Consider the following 17,864-nt stretch of genomic DNA (forward strand, 5'->3'; position numbering starts at 1 on the left):
CGGCAACTCCCCCTGCTCAATGAGCTAGGCTGAGAGCTGCCGCGATGTGCTAGTATACTGCGCATGCGCGCTGCGACTCGCACATCGCAGTGTGTCTGCTCGTAGCGGTGTATTGCCGCTCCGAGCAGGCACATGTAATGGCAGCATACAGAGGTCCTTCTGCGGCGGATCCGCAACGAAATACACGCTGTAAATCCGCTCTTCTGAACGTACCCTAAGTGTCTATTCACCCAGATAGGATCCTTAGCTTATTTGATGCTGCACATTTGAATGTAAACTACTTGACTGGACACAGCTTCAAATCTGCTATATTGCTGCTCTCCTTCACCGCCATGGTCCACTTTCTAGTGCTTCCCCGACTGGTGGCAGTGTCTTACACCAACCCTAGCTACATGGACAGAGTGAGATGTAAGTATAGTTCTTTTTTGGTCAGTATGGCCTGTTGGGCGGGAGTACCCCTCTAAACATTTTTTTCTAAATCAACTGGTACCAGGAAGTTAAACAGATTTGTAAATTACTTCTATAAAAAAAATCTCAATCCTTCCAGTACTTATCAGCTGCTGTAATGATCCACAGGAAGTTCTTTTCTTTTTGAATTTCCTTCCTGTTTGACCACAGTGCTCTCTGCTGACACCTCTGTCCATTTCAGGAACTGTTCAGAGCAGGATATTTTTGCTATGGGAATTTGCATCTACTCTGGACAGTTCCTGAAATGGACAGAGGTGTCAGCAGAGAGCACTGTGGTCAGACAGAAAAGAAATTCAAAAAGAAAAGAACTTCCTGTGGATCATACAGCAGCTGATAAGTACTGAAAGGATTAAGATTTTTAAATAGAAGTGATTTACAAATCGATTTAACTTTCTGCCACCAGTTGATTTAGAAAAATGTTTTTTTCCAGTGGAGTACCCCTTTAACAATACGCTGAGACTACAGAACAGACCTGGCAACTCCAAAGCTGCGCAGCGGTGATCAGATGGAAACCTTGCCTAGTAATGTGTGCTGCCAGCAGAAATACAAATGCTTAAATATTGACTCACCCTCATATATATAGTTATTTAACACACACACACACACACACACTGTTTGCAATGCAGATATACATAGATATGATAAGTGGTCACTGCTACTTTAAAACCTAGTACAGTGTTTCCCAACCAGGGTGCCTCCAGCTGTTGCTAAACTACAACTCCCAGCATGCCCGGACAGCCGTTGGCTGTCCGGCCATGCTGGGAGTTGTAGTTTTGCAACAGCTGGAGGAACCCTGGTTGGGAAACACTGACCTAGTATTAGAGCCATCATGGCCAGCGCGGAAACACACTATCAGCCCCAGACAAGACTGAAGGCGATAACAATAAAACAGAATAGGCAAATGGAATGCAGATGTACTCACTGCGTGATTTGGTCTGATAGCAGGAGAAATGGAAATAATAATATGAAAAGGATGGCGAGCATAAATGAAGGTGACAGAAAAGCAGCAGTGATGAGCCGAGACACCACACTTACCCTGCAGCCAATCCACCCCCTCCTGGAGACCCTCGCCCTTCAGTCCGTCACTCGCACTGGAAGACACAAGAATAAAAGTAACCTAGTGTATACTATGGAAAATATATCCTAGCTGAGAAGGAGCAGCAGGACATTCATTTCCATTACATATCAAGACCTTATCACAAGAAATTCTATGTGGCGTGATGGGGACAATAGGCAGCGATGACACCTCCATTATACATGCGCATATCACCTTGATAATTATACATTATATCACTTGGGGGGTAGGCTAGCAGCTACTAGACCTTTACCTCCGGGGTTGGCTATACTTTTATTACTGCTTCAAATGTTGGTGGAAATGAAGTTTCCCATTGTAGTCATTCATTAGGGCAGTGTTTCCCAACCAGGGTGCCTGCAGCTGTTCCAAAAACTACAACTCCCAGCATGCCCGGACAGCCAAAGGCAAAGCCTTTGGCTGTCCGGGCATGCTGGGAGTTGAAGTTTTGCAACAGCTGAAGGCACCCTGGTTGGGAAGCACATCATTAAGGAGTCGACAAGCTGAACCTCATGCTGTTTGCTCCTGACATTATGGAACCATTTTCTGGGTCTCCTTCTTGGTACCCCGAGTCACTTAGCACCAGTGCCCACGACCTCCATCAGTACCACATGGCGCCTGTGGTATTTTCCGATTTTGATAACACCACTATTTACTAAGGATCCTTTTAGACAGGTAGAACCAAGCCCCATATGAACGTGGATCGAGCAGATGGGTGCTCGGTTACTAAGGCTTTTATACGACGTAATAATTGTGCTGTCAGGGACGCAAATCAATCGTTGAATTGCTGGTTCAACCCCTTCCTAAAGGTGCCCAAACACCAATGGGTTCGGCCGACTGTATAAGGTGTATGGCGGCCTCCCCACCCTCCACTGGCAGATGATATCGCCACCTGACTCTTGTTTTGGGAGATTTAGGCCCAGATTTATGAAAGAATGTCTACGAAAGAGCTCTTTTCCCACGTTTTTTTGGGTGGTGGGTTTGACTAGCGTCCATCTTATTTATCAAGAAGGTGCAGCAGGATGATGAATTTTGCGCAGCTCTGCTGTGGTGGGAAAAGCTCAACCACATACACTTTTACTAGACACTTGTGAGGGAGGGAAGTAGACACTTTCCCGGGTCCTGAATTTGGCAGGTTAGGTGTTTTTACTTACTTTCACAGAGCTGCCGGGACATTTTTACTTGCATTTTAGACGCTACAATCAAATTTGATTGCAGTGTCTAAGGGGTTAAAGCCGGGCATCACCATGATCGGTGATGTCTGGCATTAGAGATGGGTCCTGGTGCAGATAGCACCAGGACCACCCACCTATGACCCGCGCTCTGCTCCTGAGCAAGTGTCATAGAAGGGGAGTAGGACGCTGTCACCCACAAGAGGTTAAAAGTTGAATTGCGGAAGGTAGAACAGATTCTGGTAGGTGGTGTAGCTTTGCGCCTAAAAAAGTACCTTTGCGCACAAAATAGCAACTTTTGACAAAAGTCACAAATGATAAATACGTGACCACTGCATGGGCAAAAAGAAAAAAAAGGTAGGCAAAAAGAGTGAAGCTGTCTGTATCAAACGGCGCATAAAAGCTGCTAAATATGCTGCTTGCGCCTGAACTGCGCCTAAACACAGACAAAAAAAATGAGCAATGATAAATCTCCCCCATAATCTGTCATCAGAGCTGTGTGGCTGTGGCTTACCCCTCCCTATAGACAACACATGAAGGTTCAGCTGTGCCGAATGTCCATGTGTATAGGGGGAGGATGACGGTCAGAACAGGTTTTCTAAGGATGCATTAGAACCAGATATTGCCAATATGTCAATGTAAGGACGGAGAATAGTGCATTTAGGGAATTTGATGTGACATCAAGGGAGACAGCTCAGCTGAAATGGAAGATCTGTGCCCTATGGCTCATAACATTATATTAATAAGTTGCTTTATTATACTTTTTGACACCAAACACAGTTTGTTTCTTTGCTGACAACTTCATTAAGAAGTGGGGGCAAGGTAGGGAGGTGGGTAACCCGAATTATACCAGGACCCTGGTGTGTGCTGCAGCCTCTATACTACTTTTTAATGGAATCTACATTATGATAAGCTGTCTGTTGGCTAAAATGTACGCAGTAGTGCTGGCCAATTAACCCTTGATTTGCCAGTTCTTAAAGGGTAACTTTCATTTTACGTAACCTTTAGGGTACATTCCCACCTGGCGTATTTTGCTGCGTATTTGTTGCTACGTATTTTCCTACCCATTGACTTCAATGGGTTATAAAATACGCAGCAGCAAATATGCAGCAAAAGATAAGCTGTCCTTTGTGCGTACATAAGGAGTAGCACTGTTTCTGGTCATTTTACAACTTTTATATGCAATTTTTCACCAGTTTCCCCTCTGCTGACTCCATCTATAATCTTCAGATTTTCAGTTGTCCCTGAGCTGGTGGGTGGAGCCTAACCTCTATTAGATCTCCCTCTCCCATACACTGCACACACAGAAGAGGATTATGCTCTTGTATGTCAATATCGTACACCCTAAGAAGCAGAACTATAGGAGGACATTGTAAAGCTATACTGAGCAGTCTAAGCTGTGAATCGAGCCTTAGTATGAAATTTAAAGGGGTACTCCTGTGGAAAACTTTTTTTTTTTTTTTAAATCAACTGGTGCCAGAAAGTTAAACAGATTTGTAAATTACTTCTATTAAAAAATCTTAATCATTCCAGTACTTTTTAGGGGATATATACTACAGAGCAAATGCTTTACTTTTTAGATTTCTCTGATGTCATTACCACAGTGCTCTCTGCTGACCTCTGCTGTCCATTTTTGGAACTGTCCAGAGCAGGAGAAAATCCCCATAGCAAACATATGCTGTTCTGGACAGTTCCAAAAATGGACAGCAGAGGTCAGCACTGTGGTCGTGACATCAGAGAAATCTAAAAAGTAAAGCATTTGCTCTGTAGTATATAGCCCCTAAAAAGTACTGGAAGGATTAAGATTTTTTAATAGAAGTAATTTACAAATCTATTTAACTATCTGGCACCAGTTGATTTAAAAAAAAAAAAAAAAAGTTGCCCATGGGAGTACCCCTTTAATACTTAGTTAGGCTGTATATTCTCTTTGCAGTCCCTGTGTGTCCCTGGACTCACAGCCTCTTATCTCCTCACCCCTCCTCTCTCCATTTACTTGTATGAGTGCAATGTAATCTGGTCTCTTCTGGAGCTGCTGGTCTATTTTGTATGCACACAATGAAATTGAGCATTTTATTTTTTTATAAAGTCATGAGATTAACAGGCCCCACCAATGATACACTGATGGCATATCCTGTTCATTATAGGAAAACCCTTGTAACTTTCAAACCTTTGTCCAAATCTTCCCCAGCCAGGACTTTGTGGTGAACATGAGAAAGTTGGTTCCTGCTCCAGGATATGTCTGCAGCAGTAAGAGCTTTTGTTCAAAATCAAATCCACCTGTGTAAGTAACAATAACCGAGCGCTTCATCCATCATTTCCTAAAAAACCCAATTATTTCATTTTCAAAAACTGTGCCCCAGTGTAGCATCATTTATAAATCCCGGGTTGAACGGACAGATATTGTATTCCACTGTATCTTTCTTTCTGGTAAAAGAAACTGATTACTCCTTCAGAGCCCGAACACCAATAAAAGAGTTTTAACAATCTGTGCAAACTTTGTTGGCCGATTCTGTCCTGAGGACACACATTACTCAGGTTGTGAGACTCCAAACGAAATCAGAATTACAGCGATGATTTATTGAAATAGACGGTTCCAGTATTAATATCAAATAACACCGCCTTTAACCCCTTGACTGCCCAGGACCTACACACCATACCAGATATGCACTTCTAAGTTCCCAAACCAGGAGTAGTGAGAACTATATGGAGAAAAAACAAAGGAGCGCAGATGTTCCCATAGAGTAGTATTGCTGGATAAGGGGGATGCAGACCAAAATGAATTAGTTTGCTCACCTTCTGTTCTTGTGTTTTCCAAGGCACAACAACTTTCAAAGCATAGAGGATTATCCTTGTCAGTGGTGCTGCCTCCCGGTGATCGACGTCGCGGGCTGCTCCGGACCAATGAATGCAATGGAATTTGGAGGATAAAAGTTACTGGGTATCTGGCGCAATCCACATCAGTAATACCGTTCCAAACAGGAGTTGGTAAAAAGGGTATCTTTATTTGCCGATTAACACAGACGCGTTTCGAGGTAGCAACCTCTTTCTCAATGTGAATATGGCTTTACCCAGAGTAAAGCCATATTCACATTGAGAAAGAGGTTGCTACCTCGAAACGCGTCTGTGTTAATCGGCAAATAGAGATAGAGATCCTTTTTACCAACTCCTGTTTGGAACGGTATTACTGATGTGGATTGCGCCAGATACCCGGTAACTTTTATCCTTCAAATTCCAAACCAGGAGTAGATAAGGGGGCTCAGTTTTAAGAGGACAGCATAGGTGACAATACAGAAGGTTTCCTGCAGGCTTTGAACCTGAAAGGTCCATAGAATATGGAAAATTATACTAATGGGTATAGGTTTTAAAGGGGTACTCCGGTGGAAATTTTTTGTTTTAAATCAACTGGTGCCAGAAAGTTAAACAGATTTGTAAATTACATGGAACGCTGGAGCCGGCGCCGAGAGCTTGTGACGCCATGCCCCCTCAATGCAAGTCTATGGGAGGGGGCGTGACGGATGTCACGCCCCCTCCCATAGACTTGCATTGAAGGGGCATACCTTTGTGAGGGGGCGGTGCTATGACGCCACTTGTCGACGGTGCGGTGCCGGCTCCAGCCTTTGGAACAATCTGTTCAAAACGCTGAACAGCCGAGTACCCCTTTAAAGGAAATTGTCTCTCTAATGCCACCTAGAGGTCATGTTTAAAGGCTTTTTTATGGGTTTTATGAAATTTACTTACATGGCAGCATTCTACAGATGGCACCAGAGAAATGTCTCCTTCTGAAGGAAAGCTAATTTTGTATTTTTTCCCATGGAGTAAGGCTATCTTTCAAAAAATGTCCTAGACAATCTGCAGCAGAAATTTATAACAGACCCTCCTATAGACAATGAATGGGGTGGGGAGGTGCATGTGCGACTGGCTACTTGATTCCGAGGTGTCATTTGGGTCCGCATATTCAAAATTGTGAGGGTCCGAGCAGTTGGACCCCATGCAATCTGACACTTACATCCTATTCTGTAGATAGGAGATAAGTGTTTTAAGCTGGAATACCCCTTTTAAAACTACTGAGTAAATAAAAAGAAAATCCCTTAGTGGTATTACTACCGTATACTACTAAGTATTACTACCGTATTTTTCGCCGTATAAGACGCACTTTTTCTTCCCCAAGAAAAAAGTTGGTGCGTCTTATACGGCGAATACACACCTATCGCGGCGGTCCCTGCGGCCATCAATGGCCGGGACCCGCGGCTAATACAGGACATCACCGATCGCGGTGATGCCCTGTATTAACTCTTCAGACGCGGCGATCAAAGCTGACCGTCGCGTCTGAAGCGAAAGTGACACTAACCCGGCTGCTCAGTCGGGCTGTTCGGGACCGCCGTGGTGAAATCGCGGCATCCCGAACAGCTTACAGGACACCGGGAGGGACCTTACCTGCCTCCTTGGTGTCTGCTCCGTGCCGGGATCCCCAGTATGGCCGGCGCTCTCCTTCGACGTCATCACATTGTCGCGCACGCCGTCCCGTCATCCAATAGGAGCAGCGTGCGTAGTGACGTGATGGCGGCAACGGAGAGCGTGGATCTGGGGAAGATGATGTCTGGAGCGTCGGGGACACCACAGGAACGCGGCGACAGCGATGGAGCAACATCCAGGTCAGTGGTGACGGGTCCGGAGCAGCGGGGACATGTGAGTATTACCTACTATACCAGTGGTTTTCAACCTGCGGACCTCCAGATGTTGCAAAACTACAACTCCCAGCATGCCCGGACAGCCGTTGGCTGTTGGGTTTATAATCTTTTTTTTCTAGATTTTGCACCTTTAAAATTGGGTGTGACTTATATGCTGGTGCGTCCTATAGGGCGAAAAATACGGTATATGGTTTCACCCTTATTTGCTCCGGTTCTAATAAGGATGTTGAGTAAACATTTCTGCATTGCTGTAATGTGCAGCCCAGGGGCGACTGTACTGTGGGTTATAGGTACATCTAGCAAACAAAAACTCCTTTACCGCTCACAACACACTTCAGTATAATAGAACTATTACCAAATATGCCACGGCTTGTCCTTGATGTTCTCTAAACACAGCAGCTGAGAGACCTTCACAGATGACAGAGAGTCTCTAAGGTCCATTTTGTTAGCGAAAAACAAAACCGGTATCCGTCTGTGTTTAATGTCTGGGGAATAGAAGAAAAAAAAGTGTTATTTAAAAGTAAATCAGAACAACGATGCAAGCTGTGCGGATGTGAAAGAGCATTCGAGACAGCAGCAGCCGCCCATGTGTGTGAGAAACCAGTTATACTGGCACATTGGCACAAGTCTAGGATGACGTGCAATGCCTGGGTAAGGTCATTACAACTTTTATTTTGGGGGTGATTTCAAAACAGAATAACCCCTTCATTACCCAATGTCTGCAAGTGAAAAAGTCCACACATTGTATATCTAAATTCTAGTTAGTTGTCATTTGTCAGAAGATCCTGGATCTATAAGTTCTGGTGATAGTTTTTTTTTCCCAATGGGATACTGACTATTTAAACTTAAAGGGGTACTCCACTGCCCCAGCGTTGGGAACATTTTGTTCCGAACGCTTGGAGCAGGCGGTGGGGGTCGTGATGTCGAGGCCATGCCCCTCGTGATGTCAAACCACGCCCACTCATTGCAAGTCTATGGGAGTGGGCGTGGCGGACTTGCATTGAGGGGGTTGTTGCATGATGTCACAAAGGCGTGGCCGTGATGTCACAACCCCTGCCGCCCGCACTTAGCATTTTAAACGAATGCCGGGTGCTGCAGAGAGATCGTGGGGGTCCCAGCTGCGGGACCCCGCGATCAGACATTTGGACAAGAGATAAGATGTCTAGGGACAGAGTACCCCTTTAAAAGCAGGAGCGGCCACCTTCTTAGCCACTTCTAAATTGCACTGTGCAATACAGTAACAAGAGAGAATGGGACTTAGGAAGGGATCTCTTCTGGTTTAAAGGGATACTCCGGTGGAAAACTTTTTTTTTTTCATCAACTGGTGCCAGAAAGTTAAACAGATTTGTAAATTACTTCTATTAAAAACTCTTAATCATTCCAGTACTTATTAGCTGCTGAATACTACAGAGGATATTCTTTTCTTTTTGGAACACAGAGCTCTCTGCTGACATCACGAACACAGTGCTCTCTGCTGACATCTCTGTCCATTTTAAGAACTGTCCAGAGTAGGAGAGAATGCCCATAAAAAATATGCTCTCTGGACAGTTCCTAAAATGGACAGAGATGTCAGCAGAGAGCACTGTGCTCGTGATGTCAGCAGAGAGCACTGTGTTCCAAAAAGAAAAGAATTTCCTCTGTAGTATTCAGCAGCTAATAAGTACAGGAAGGATTAAGATTTTTTTAATAGAAGTAATTTACAAATCTGTTTAACTTTCTGGCACCAGTTGATTTAAAAAAAAAAGAAAAGTTTTCCACCGGAGTACCCCTTTAAACCAGAAGAGATCCCTTCCTAAGTCCCATTCTCTCTCGTTACTGTATTGCAGAGTGCAATTTAGAAGTGGCTAAGAAGGTGGCCGCTCCTGCTTCTGGTGCACTGTGTAGGTGCTGGCACCAACCCCTCAGGTACCAGGCAATCTGATTCCTGTGGAGATATACTCATCTCGCCTCAGATCAGATGCTGCCCAGAGTGTTACTGCTGCCAATCCATGGGTATTCTGCAGCCTGTGACCTAGTGATTTTCCTATAGTAGTTCAAACTTACTTGTAGAGGTCAAAAGTAAAAACCAGGGGCTCTGCACCCCAGTCTAACCAGCACCAAGTGTATTGTGGCTCAAAGAATCCATTGTACGGTACATAATGGTAACGCACTAATGCTGCCAGATTCAGGCAGCTGTAAGGAGGCCACTTTAAAGCATCTGTATGATGGCTGCAAAACCAGGACCCAACACAATTGTACTGGACATCAGGAACTGTCCAGAGCAGGAGAGGTTTGCTATGGGGATTTGCTTCTACTCTAGACAGTTCCTGACACGGACAGAGGTGGCAGCAAAGAGCACTGTGGCCAGACTGGAAAGAACTACACAACTTCCTCTGGAGCATACAGCAGCTGATAAATACTGGAAGGATTAAAGGACAACTGCAGTGGAACACTTTTATATAGTCCCGTGCCAGGGCCTCAAAAATAAACCAAATAAACTCATACATACCTTCCTACGAGCCCCCGTTGGTCCGGCAGTGCTGACCTGATTCCACTTCCTGGGGACGCCGCAGAGCCGTCGGTGTATCACCGGCCGCAGCGATGTCCCGCCCCGGCCAGTGATAGGCTGAGCCCACTGTCATGTAAGGAGCTCTGGCCGGCTTCATACATGACAGTGGGCTCAGCCTTTCACTGGCCGGGGCGGGACATCGCTGCGGCCGATGATACGCCGACGGCTCTGCGACGTCCCCCGGAAGTGGAATGAGGTCAGCACTGCCGGATCTTGAGGCCTGTGCCGGACCAACGGGGGCTCGTAGGAAGTTATGTATGAGTTTATTTTTTAGGCCCGGGCACGGGAATATATAAAAGTGTTCCACTGCAGTTGTCCTTTAAGTTTTTTAAATAGAAGTAATTTACCAATTTGTATAACTTTCAGGCACCAGTTGATTTAAAAACATATGTTTTACACCGGAGTACTCCTTTAATAAAACAGACAGATCAGGACCCTTATTGATGAAATGCCATAAAAACAACCCAACAATAAAAGTCCATCTGACAGCTGGGAAAAGCTAAAATGTTTTCCTTTGGCCCTTACTGCATTAGACTAAGGCTCCAGGTCCAGCAAATAACCATATATTACATAATAAAGTGACTTAAAGGGGTACTCCGGCGCTAAGACATCTTGTCCCCTTTCCAAAGGATAGGGGATAACATGCCTGATCGTGGGGGTCCCGCCGCTGGGGACCCCCGTGATCTTGCATGCAGCACTCCGTTACCATCAGTCCCCGGAGCATGTTCGCTCCAGGTCTGATGAGTGGAGATCACTGGGCCGTAGCATTGTGACGTTACGGCTCCGCCCCCGTGTGATGTCACGCTCCGCCCCCTCGGGGGCGGAGCGTGACATCACACGGGGGGCGGAGCCGTGATGTCACAATGCTCCGGCCCCGTGATCGCCACTCATCAGACCCGGAGCGAACATGCTCCGGGGACTGATGGTAACGGAGTGCTGCGTGCAAGATCATGCATCTTATCCCCTATCCTTTGGATAGGGGATAAGATGTCTTAGTGCTGGAGTACCCCTTTAAGCAGAAGCACTTCCTGGTGGGGTCTGGGTACACACCAGACATCCCAGAGGACAGGCAACATCATTGTGAGTCTGGCTGGGTGGGATGAGGGCATGGAGATTCTGACTTATCGGCAGCGTCTTTACCTCCTGGACCTTATACAGATAGCTAACATTTGGCTTGGGCAGAAAATAAGGATATGTTCACACTGCAGAATTCCGTGAGTGGAATTCCGCACAGTGAACATTACCATCAATGTGAATGGGTCTTCTGCGGGACCCGTTCAAACTGAGGAATTTCAGCGGCAGAAAAATCCGCTGCTGAAATTGTTCCGCACAGAGAATGAACATGTTCATTCTTTGTGCGGAATTCTGCAAGCACTGCATAGCCATCAATGGTGACGACGCAGTACCGCACGGTCCTACCGCCAAAGTATTTTCGGCGCCAGTGTGAACGCACCTTTAAGTTCCTTTTTACCATAATGGCTAAGGCTATGTGTCTGCTCAGTTTTTTGTTCCGTATTTTCAGCCTAAACAAAAATAGATGTTTATCGTACAAATATGGCTGAAAATTTCACCTTTTTTTTTTTATTGCCATCTGATCCCCTTTCCAAAAAAGCCCCCCCCCCCCTCTTTTTTTTTTTTTTCTTTACAGCAGATGCTGTATTTGGTTTTTCATTTCATTTTTGAGCTATAAACTAGATGTTTAATGCCTCAAAAACATAGTGAGCCAAACATAGTGGTTGTGAACAGAGGGGTACCGATGTCTGCTGGGGGGGGGGGGGGGAGGGGGGGTCAAAATATCAAAATAACTTTCCTTTAAATTTTTTATATAGAAAAAATTCTTACATGGTGTATAATATATCAAGTATCAATAAAACGTGTAAAAAAAAAAAAAACGAAGCATCAGCATTTTGGTAACAGATGCTCTTTAACCTTGTTATATGACAGATGAAGAGCTTGAATCTGAAAACTTTTAGTGTCTTCTAGCAGTTCGAGTGTCACCTTAGATGTATCAGGGTGTGTTTAGAGACCACACATTGCAAGATTACAAAAGAAGGTTAACATTTTGTACTTGCCCATAATGTAAAAGCGTTTGCCTTGGCAATGTGTGTCGTGGGTACCAAGTGTCATAGGGAGCAGTAATGCTGGCCTGTACAGAGGAACGTGCGCTAACATTAGAAGCTACTATAATCAATAAAGTCAGTAATATCAAGTAAGTGAAGACTTTACATCATTTATAAGCTTAAAAGTAGGTCGGGACATTACACAGCGCAAAGGATGTGTCTGGTGAAGCACAGCGGGTGATACGCGTGGCAGTGCCCTACAATCTCCGACTCCAAGGTAGAGAGTGAAGTGCGCTGCCATGTGCTTCACTGGGGTATATCTAGCGATTGGTGGGGGTTTTAGCAATGAGACCGACCAAAACTTTTGACATGTGTGGAAGACATGTGAACATTTTTTTTTACAAATGACAATAACACTTTAAAGGGGTACTCCGGTGGAAAACATTTTTTTTTAAATCAGCTGGTGCCAGAAAGTTAAACAGATTTGTGAATACTACAGTGGAAATTCTTTTCTTTTTGGAACACAGAGCTCTCTGCTGACATCTTGAGCACAGTGCTCTCTGCTGACATCTCTGTCCATTTTAAGAACTGTCCAGAGTAGGAGAAAATCCCCATAGCAAACATAAGTTGATCTGGACATTTCCTAAAATGGACAGAGGTGTCAGCAGAGAGCACTGTGGTCATGATGTCAGCAGAGAGCTCTGTCTTTCAAAAAGAAAGAATTTCCTCTGTAGTATTTAGCAGCTAATAAGTACTGGAAGGATTAAGATTTTTTAATAGAAGTAATTTACAAATCTGTTTAACTTTCTACCCCTTTAATGGAGAAGTCCCATGCTCAAATTTTTTGCAGTATTATGATTGGGGTGCCTGCATATAAAACAATAAACCCAACTTACCTGCCGCCATGGTGGCAGGTAAGTTCGGTTTATTGTTTTATATGCAGGCAGCCTCGGCATAATACAACAAAACATTTGAACATAGGACTTCTCCTTTAACTTCATAGTCTGTCATCAGAATAGGCCATCAGTATTAGATCACTTGTGCAAGCGCTGCCGCCTCTTCAATGGTTTCCAGTGCTTGCACCTACATTACCATAATATTAGTTGTGGGGTAGGGTATTGCAGCATTGTCTCATTCAAGTAAATGGCGCATTTCGTTGAATAACCCCTTTAAACAGCTGAGCGATGGTATGCCAGTAGTTGACTCACCCAAAATTTTGTCCTATAATGAGACAGGTCATCAAATTTTAAGACTGTGGATAACCCCTTTGAGAAAAATAAATGAAATGCTTGTATCCACTAAATAGAAGGGGTTTCCACCTTTAAACATTTAGGGAGGACCCTTTATAGGCCTGTGCCTGGCGCAGATCAGCCAGAAGTCACAAATGTTTGTGCAGATCTGCACTGCGCTCGCCAAGTGGGTGTGGCTTGGTAGTGAGGGGCATGGCTTAGCACATGGCTGCTGCAAGCTGGCATAGATTTCGGAGGCTGCCCGATAAGCCTGGATTTATCAAGAGCCGTGATCCTACAATGGCGGGTTTTACTAAAAGGGTACCCTTGATGCTTTTTTTGATAAATGGCAAACTGTTTACGTAATTTTCCTAAATTATATTAATTTAATGTTCAGAGCCTAAATGCCTCCATTCTCCCCACCATATATAACTATGCAATTGGAGCAAAAAAGCTTCCCGCTGCGTGCGAGACCCAGCACCATGGAGTCATGGAGTACACTAGAACTCGCACAGGAGCAGGGCCGGTGCAAGGATTTTCATCTACACAGGCATAGGTGCATTGTAGTGGGGGGGGGGTTGAACCTCTGATCCAAATCCTTAGCTGCTGGCAGGATGTTTCTGCCCCACCACTGCCAGGGCTCTAAGGCAGCTGCCTAATCTGCCTTATGGTAGCACCAGCCATGCACTGGAGACAGGTGCTATTGAGACTGAGTGGAAAGCATTGTCTCCGATTGCATAGTTATATACAGTGGGGAGCGGGGAAAACGTGCCCCGTTCAGGAACTTAGGCGCTGAATTTAAAATTAATTTCATGGCGTGCACAGTGCTCTGCTAAACTCTTTAACACAGCCATTTCTTATAAAACTGACACTATAATCGGAGGTACGCTTAAAGACTGCTGAATGAAGCCGGTCTTCGTAAATTCTCCCCTCAGTGTATATATGAATAAACCACATACTACCATTCCATCCCCTCCTATACAAATGAAAGATGGTTAGAAAGTCTCTGTCTACGGTAAGAGAGTCTGTGCATTACAAAGATATATAGCTAAGATTACAGGAGGCATAAACTGAAGAACAGAGGAAGAAGGAGCCAGTTGATTCACAGCAATTTTGTAATATAGTGTCAGGCTACTGATGTCATATAAAAAGTCTGCAATAAAAGATACTTCTGGGATATGAACTGAGACAAATTAGGGACAGGAAAGAACAGCGACAAACGAAAAAGGGGAGAAAAAAAAAGAGAGAAAAAACGACAAACAAAATTAATTTTGAAGATGGGAAATATCAGCGCTTTGATTTTGCTGTCAGGGGAGTGGAGGGTCTTTAAGCGAGATTTAAACATCAAAGCAGCTGACAGAAACAATTTACTTGATGTTTCAAGTTTTCATCCACCAATGACCATTAGGAGGCTGACCTGCAGTCACCGCTGCCGGCAAGGGTGGATGCGGGGCACGGATACAGGAATGAAATGGAGGGAAAAATGAGAACCACAGAGAGGATGTAATTGAAGAAGTCCTGACATGACACTTTACAAAATAATGGGGTTTGATAGACAGCAACGTCGCAGATAATAATCATCCACAACATGGGGGAGAGAATATGCAGCACCGCTTGTTTCTGCATACTAAACTTAGGCGCAGACGGTTAAAGGCACAGCGTGTATTTCTTCGCGGCTTGGCAATTCAAAAGGAATCAAACACCCACACTTCTATGCATGGAGTCGCTCTTTGTTGACAGCAGAAGCGTTAACAAAGGGTTAAATAAGCCATGACACAAATGTCAGCGATTTGAATGTCAGCGGTCCTGTCAGCCCATACACCCGTGCCTCCTCTTTTATTGTTTAACGGATAATGCTATGTTCCTGGGATGTGTATGGGGAATTTCCTTTTAAAATTAGGTAACTTTAAACTTGTGCGAAGGAAAATGTGGGATTTGGAGCTCTATGGCTTTCATCGGTATTTGTAGTAAAAACCAGGAGTGGGTCCAAAACCCAGAAAATCTTTCCATTACAGTTTATCTCAGAGTTTGTTCCACTTTTGGTTTTGGCCTTAGGGCTGTATAATCCCTGCCGAGCTGCTCCTGGCAATGAGCCCTGATCTTGATGTCCCGTATTGTTTAATGGGTCTTTACATGGCTCCATCATCATGCAGGTAGGGTGCACAGATGACCTCTGGATTGGTAATGTGTCCCTTTCCTTCCAATATTAGTTGGCTGCACATCCCGTATTACACAGGAAATGGTCGTGATGAACAAAGATTGTTTAGCACATTTGCTTGGCCATTGGCTGATCGCTGGCCCCATTTTCTGAGGCAATATTAGAATTAGAGATGAGCGAACTTACAGTAAATTAGATTCGTCGCGAACTTCTCGGCTCGGCAGTTGATGGCTTTTCCTTCATAAATTAGTTCAGCTTTCAGGTGCTCCAGTGGGCTGGAAAAGGTGGATACATTCCTAGGAGTCTCTTTCCTAGGACTGTATCCACCTTTTCCAGCCCACCGGAGCACCTGAAGGCTGAACTAATTTACGCAGGAAAAATCATCAACTGCCGAGCCGAGAAGTTCGTGACGAATCGAATTTACTGTAAATTCGCTTATCTCTAATTAGAATGTTCAGCCAACAATCACCCTGTGTAATAAGGCTCTTACAAATCCTACCCAAAATACTATGTGTGGACGCAACCTAAAAGTGCAAAACATAACTAATGTATTATAATAATTCTATAAACGTAACTAATGTATTATAATAAGAAATTCTATACATGGATAATATAAGGATATATTATTAATATTAGGTAAACCATTGTGGCATAACTTCAGTTTTTGTTATTTCTTGAAGCAAGGCAGATTCTATTATTATTTGCTAGGCATTTAACTAATTCTGATCTGGTAGATTAGTTGCCATAACAGCGGAACCTTACCGTCTTTTACAGTGAGATGACTATAGAGTCATGTACACTATTCACTTGGCTACATCGGCTAACAGGCTATAAATGTGCAGCGGGTGCATCACATTTTCGTGTAGTGGAAATCTTAAACAGTATAGTTAAAAGGGGTATTCCAGCAAAATACATCTTATTCCCTAAAATAATGTCTGATCGTGGGGGGGGGGGGGGGGGGCTGCCACTGCGTCTACAGCCTCGGAAACCTCATTGTTTCTTTTTCACTACATCGGGACTGGAGACGTGATGTCACACCACACCCCTCCATTCATGTCTATGGGAGGGGGAGCGACAGCAGTCACGCCCACTCCCATAGACATGAATGGAGGGGGCCTGAGGTCACGAGGGGGCGTTGCATGACATCACGTCTCCAGACTCGGAAACAAAGAGGTTTCCAAGACTGGAGACGCAGCCCCGCATAGACATCCTTTGGATAGGGGATAAGATGTATTTGGCTAGAATACCCCTTTAAGGTAATGTGAATTTACAGGCTGCTGAAAACTACATCATAAAACAACTGAAAGAGGAAACAAAAATTATTTCCAGTAACCAGAGACAGTAAGGAACCATGAAAGCAAAATGACTTCTTCTGGCTTGTGCAATTAAAGGGCTCCACCAGTCACATAAAGCAGTCCCACGGGCAGCAATTTAGCAACACCGCCTGTTACAATTCAGCCTCTCTGAACCGGTCACATTGCTTGCAGGGGGAAAGCAGCAGATCAAATGTAAGAAATCACATCCAGTAAATGTAATTATAGCACATAGTCAATTCTGGACACAGGAGAACATTTCCTAAACTAAACATCCAGCATGTAGTGTTGTTTATAGGCCTGGAGATTGGGGCAGTAGCGGAATCAGTTTAGTGGGGGAGGGGTATCTGAAAACTGCACTCCGTCCTCTGTGACATCTGGGGCAGATTTTCTTTTTCTGTTTTTAAGGGAAGGGTCACACGTGCCGTATTTTGCTGCATACCGTATTTTTCGCCGTATAAGACGCACTTTTTCTTCCCCAAAACCGATCGCGGTGATGCCCTGTATTAACCCTTCAGACGCGGCGATCAAAGCTGACCGCCGCGTCTGAAGCGAAAATAACACTAACTCGGGCTGCTTGGGACCGCCGCGAAATCGCGGCATCCCGAACAGCTTACAGATCACCGGGAGGGACCTTACCTGCCTCCTCGGTGTCTGCTCCGTGCCAGGATCCCCTGCATGGCCGGAGCTCTCCTTCGTAGTCATCACGTTGTCGCGTATGCCGTCCCGTCATCCAATAGGAGCGGCGTGCGTAGCGGCATCATGGTGGCGACAGAGAGCGAGGATACCGGGCAGCAGAGACGTTCCAGAGCGACGGGGACACCCCGGGGACGTGGCGACAGGGATGGAGCAACATCCAGGGCAGCGGTGATGAGCGGTGACGGGTCCGGAGCGGCGGGGACAGGTGAGTACTACCTCCTATACCAGTGGTCTTCAACCTGCGGACCTCCAGATGTTGCAAAACTACAACTCCCAGCATGCCCGGGCAGCCAGCGGCTGTCCGGGCATGCTGGGAGTTTTGGTTTTGCAACATCTGAAGGTCCGCAGGTTGAAGATCACTGTCCTATACTTTACATTGTGTTTGGTTCAGAATCTTTATTTTCTAGATTTTTATCCTATAAAATTAGGTGCGTCTTATATGACGAAAAATACGGTA

At 44.9% G+C, this 17,864-nt stretch overlaps 1 protein-coding gene across 6 annotated transcripts in view; it reads right to left on the bottom strand.

The window, feature by feature from the left end:
• ARL6 (ADP ribosylation factor like GTPase 6) overlaps positions 1–17,864 on the bottom strand; it is a 77,816-nt gene that overhangs the window by 17,901 nt on the left and 42,051 nt on the right. For 5 of the 6 annotated variants that reach the window (XR_008889067.1, XM_056559323.1, XM_056559321.1 and 2 more), the window contains 2 exons: positions 7,756–7,885; positions 1,504–1,559 (listed from right to left, as the gene is read on the bottom strand). Coding sequence is in view for 5 of the 6 variants with exons in the window: in XM_056559323.1 (XP_056415298.1) it covers positions 1,504–1,559; positions 7,756–7,885 (186 nt within the window). In the remaining variant the exon portion in view is untranslated. Of the gene's footprint in view, positions 1–1,390; positions 1,560–7,755; positions 7,886–17,864 lie in introns of all 6 variants that reach the window. The other variant, XM_056559320.1, reaches the window with a different exon arrangement.

The sequence above is a fragment of the Hyla sarda genome, chromosome 2, assembly GCF_029499605.1.
Source record: "Hyla sarda isolate aHylSar1 chromosome 2, aHylSar1.hap1, whole genome shotgun sequence".
Classification (NCBI taxonomy): Eukaryota; Metazoa; Chordata; class Amphibia; order Anura; family Hylidae; genus Hyla; species Hyla sarda.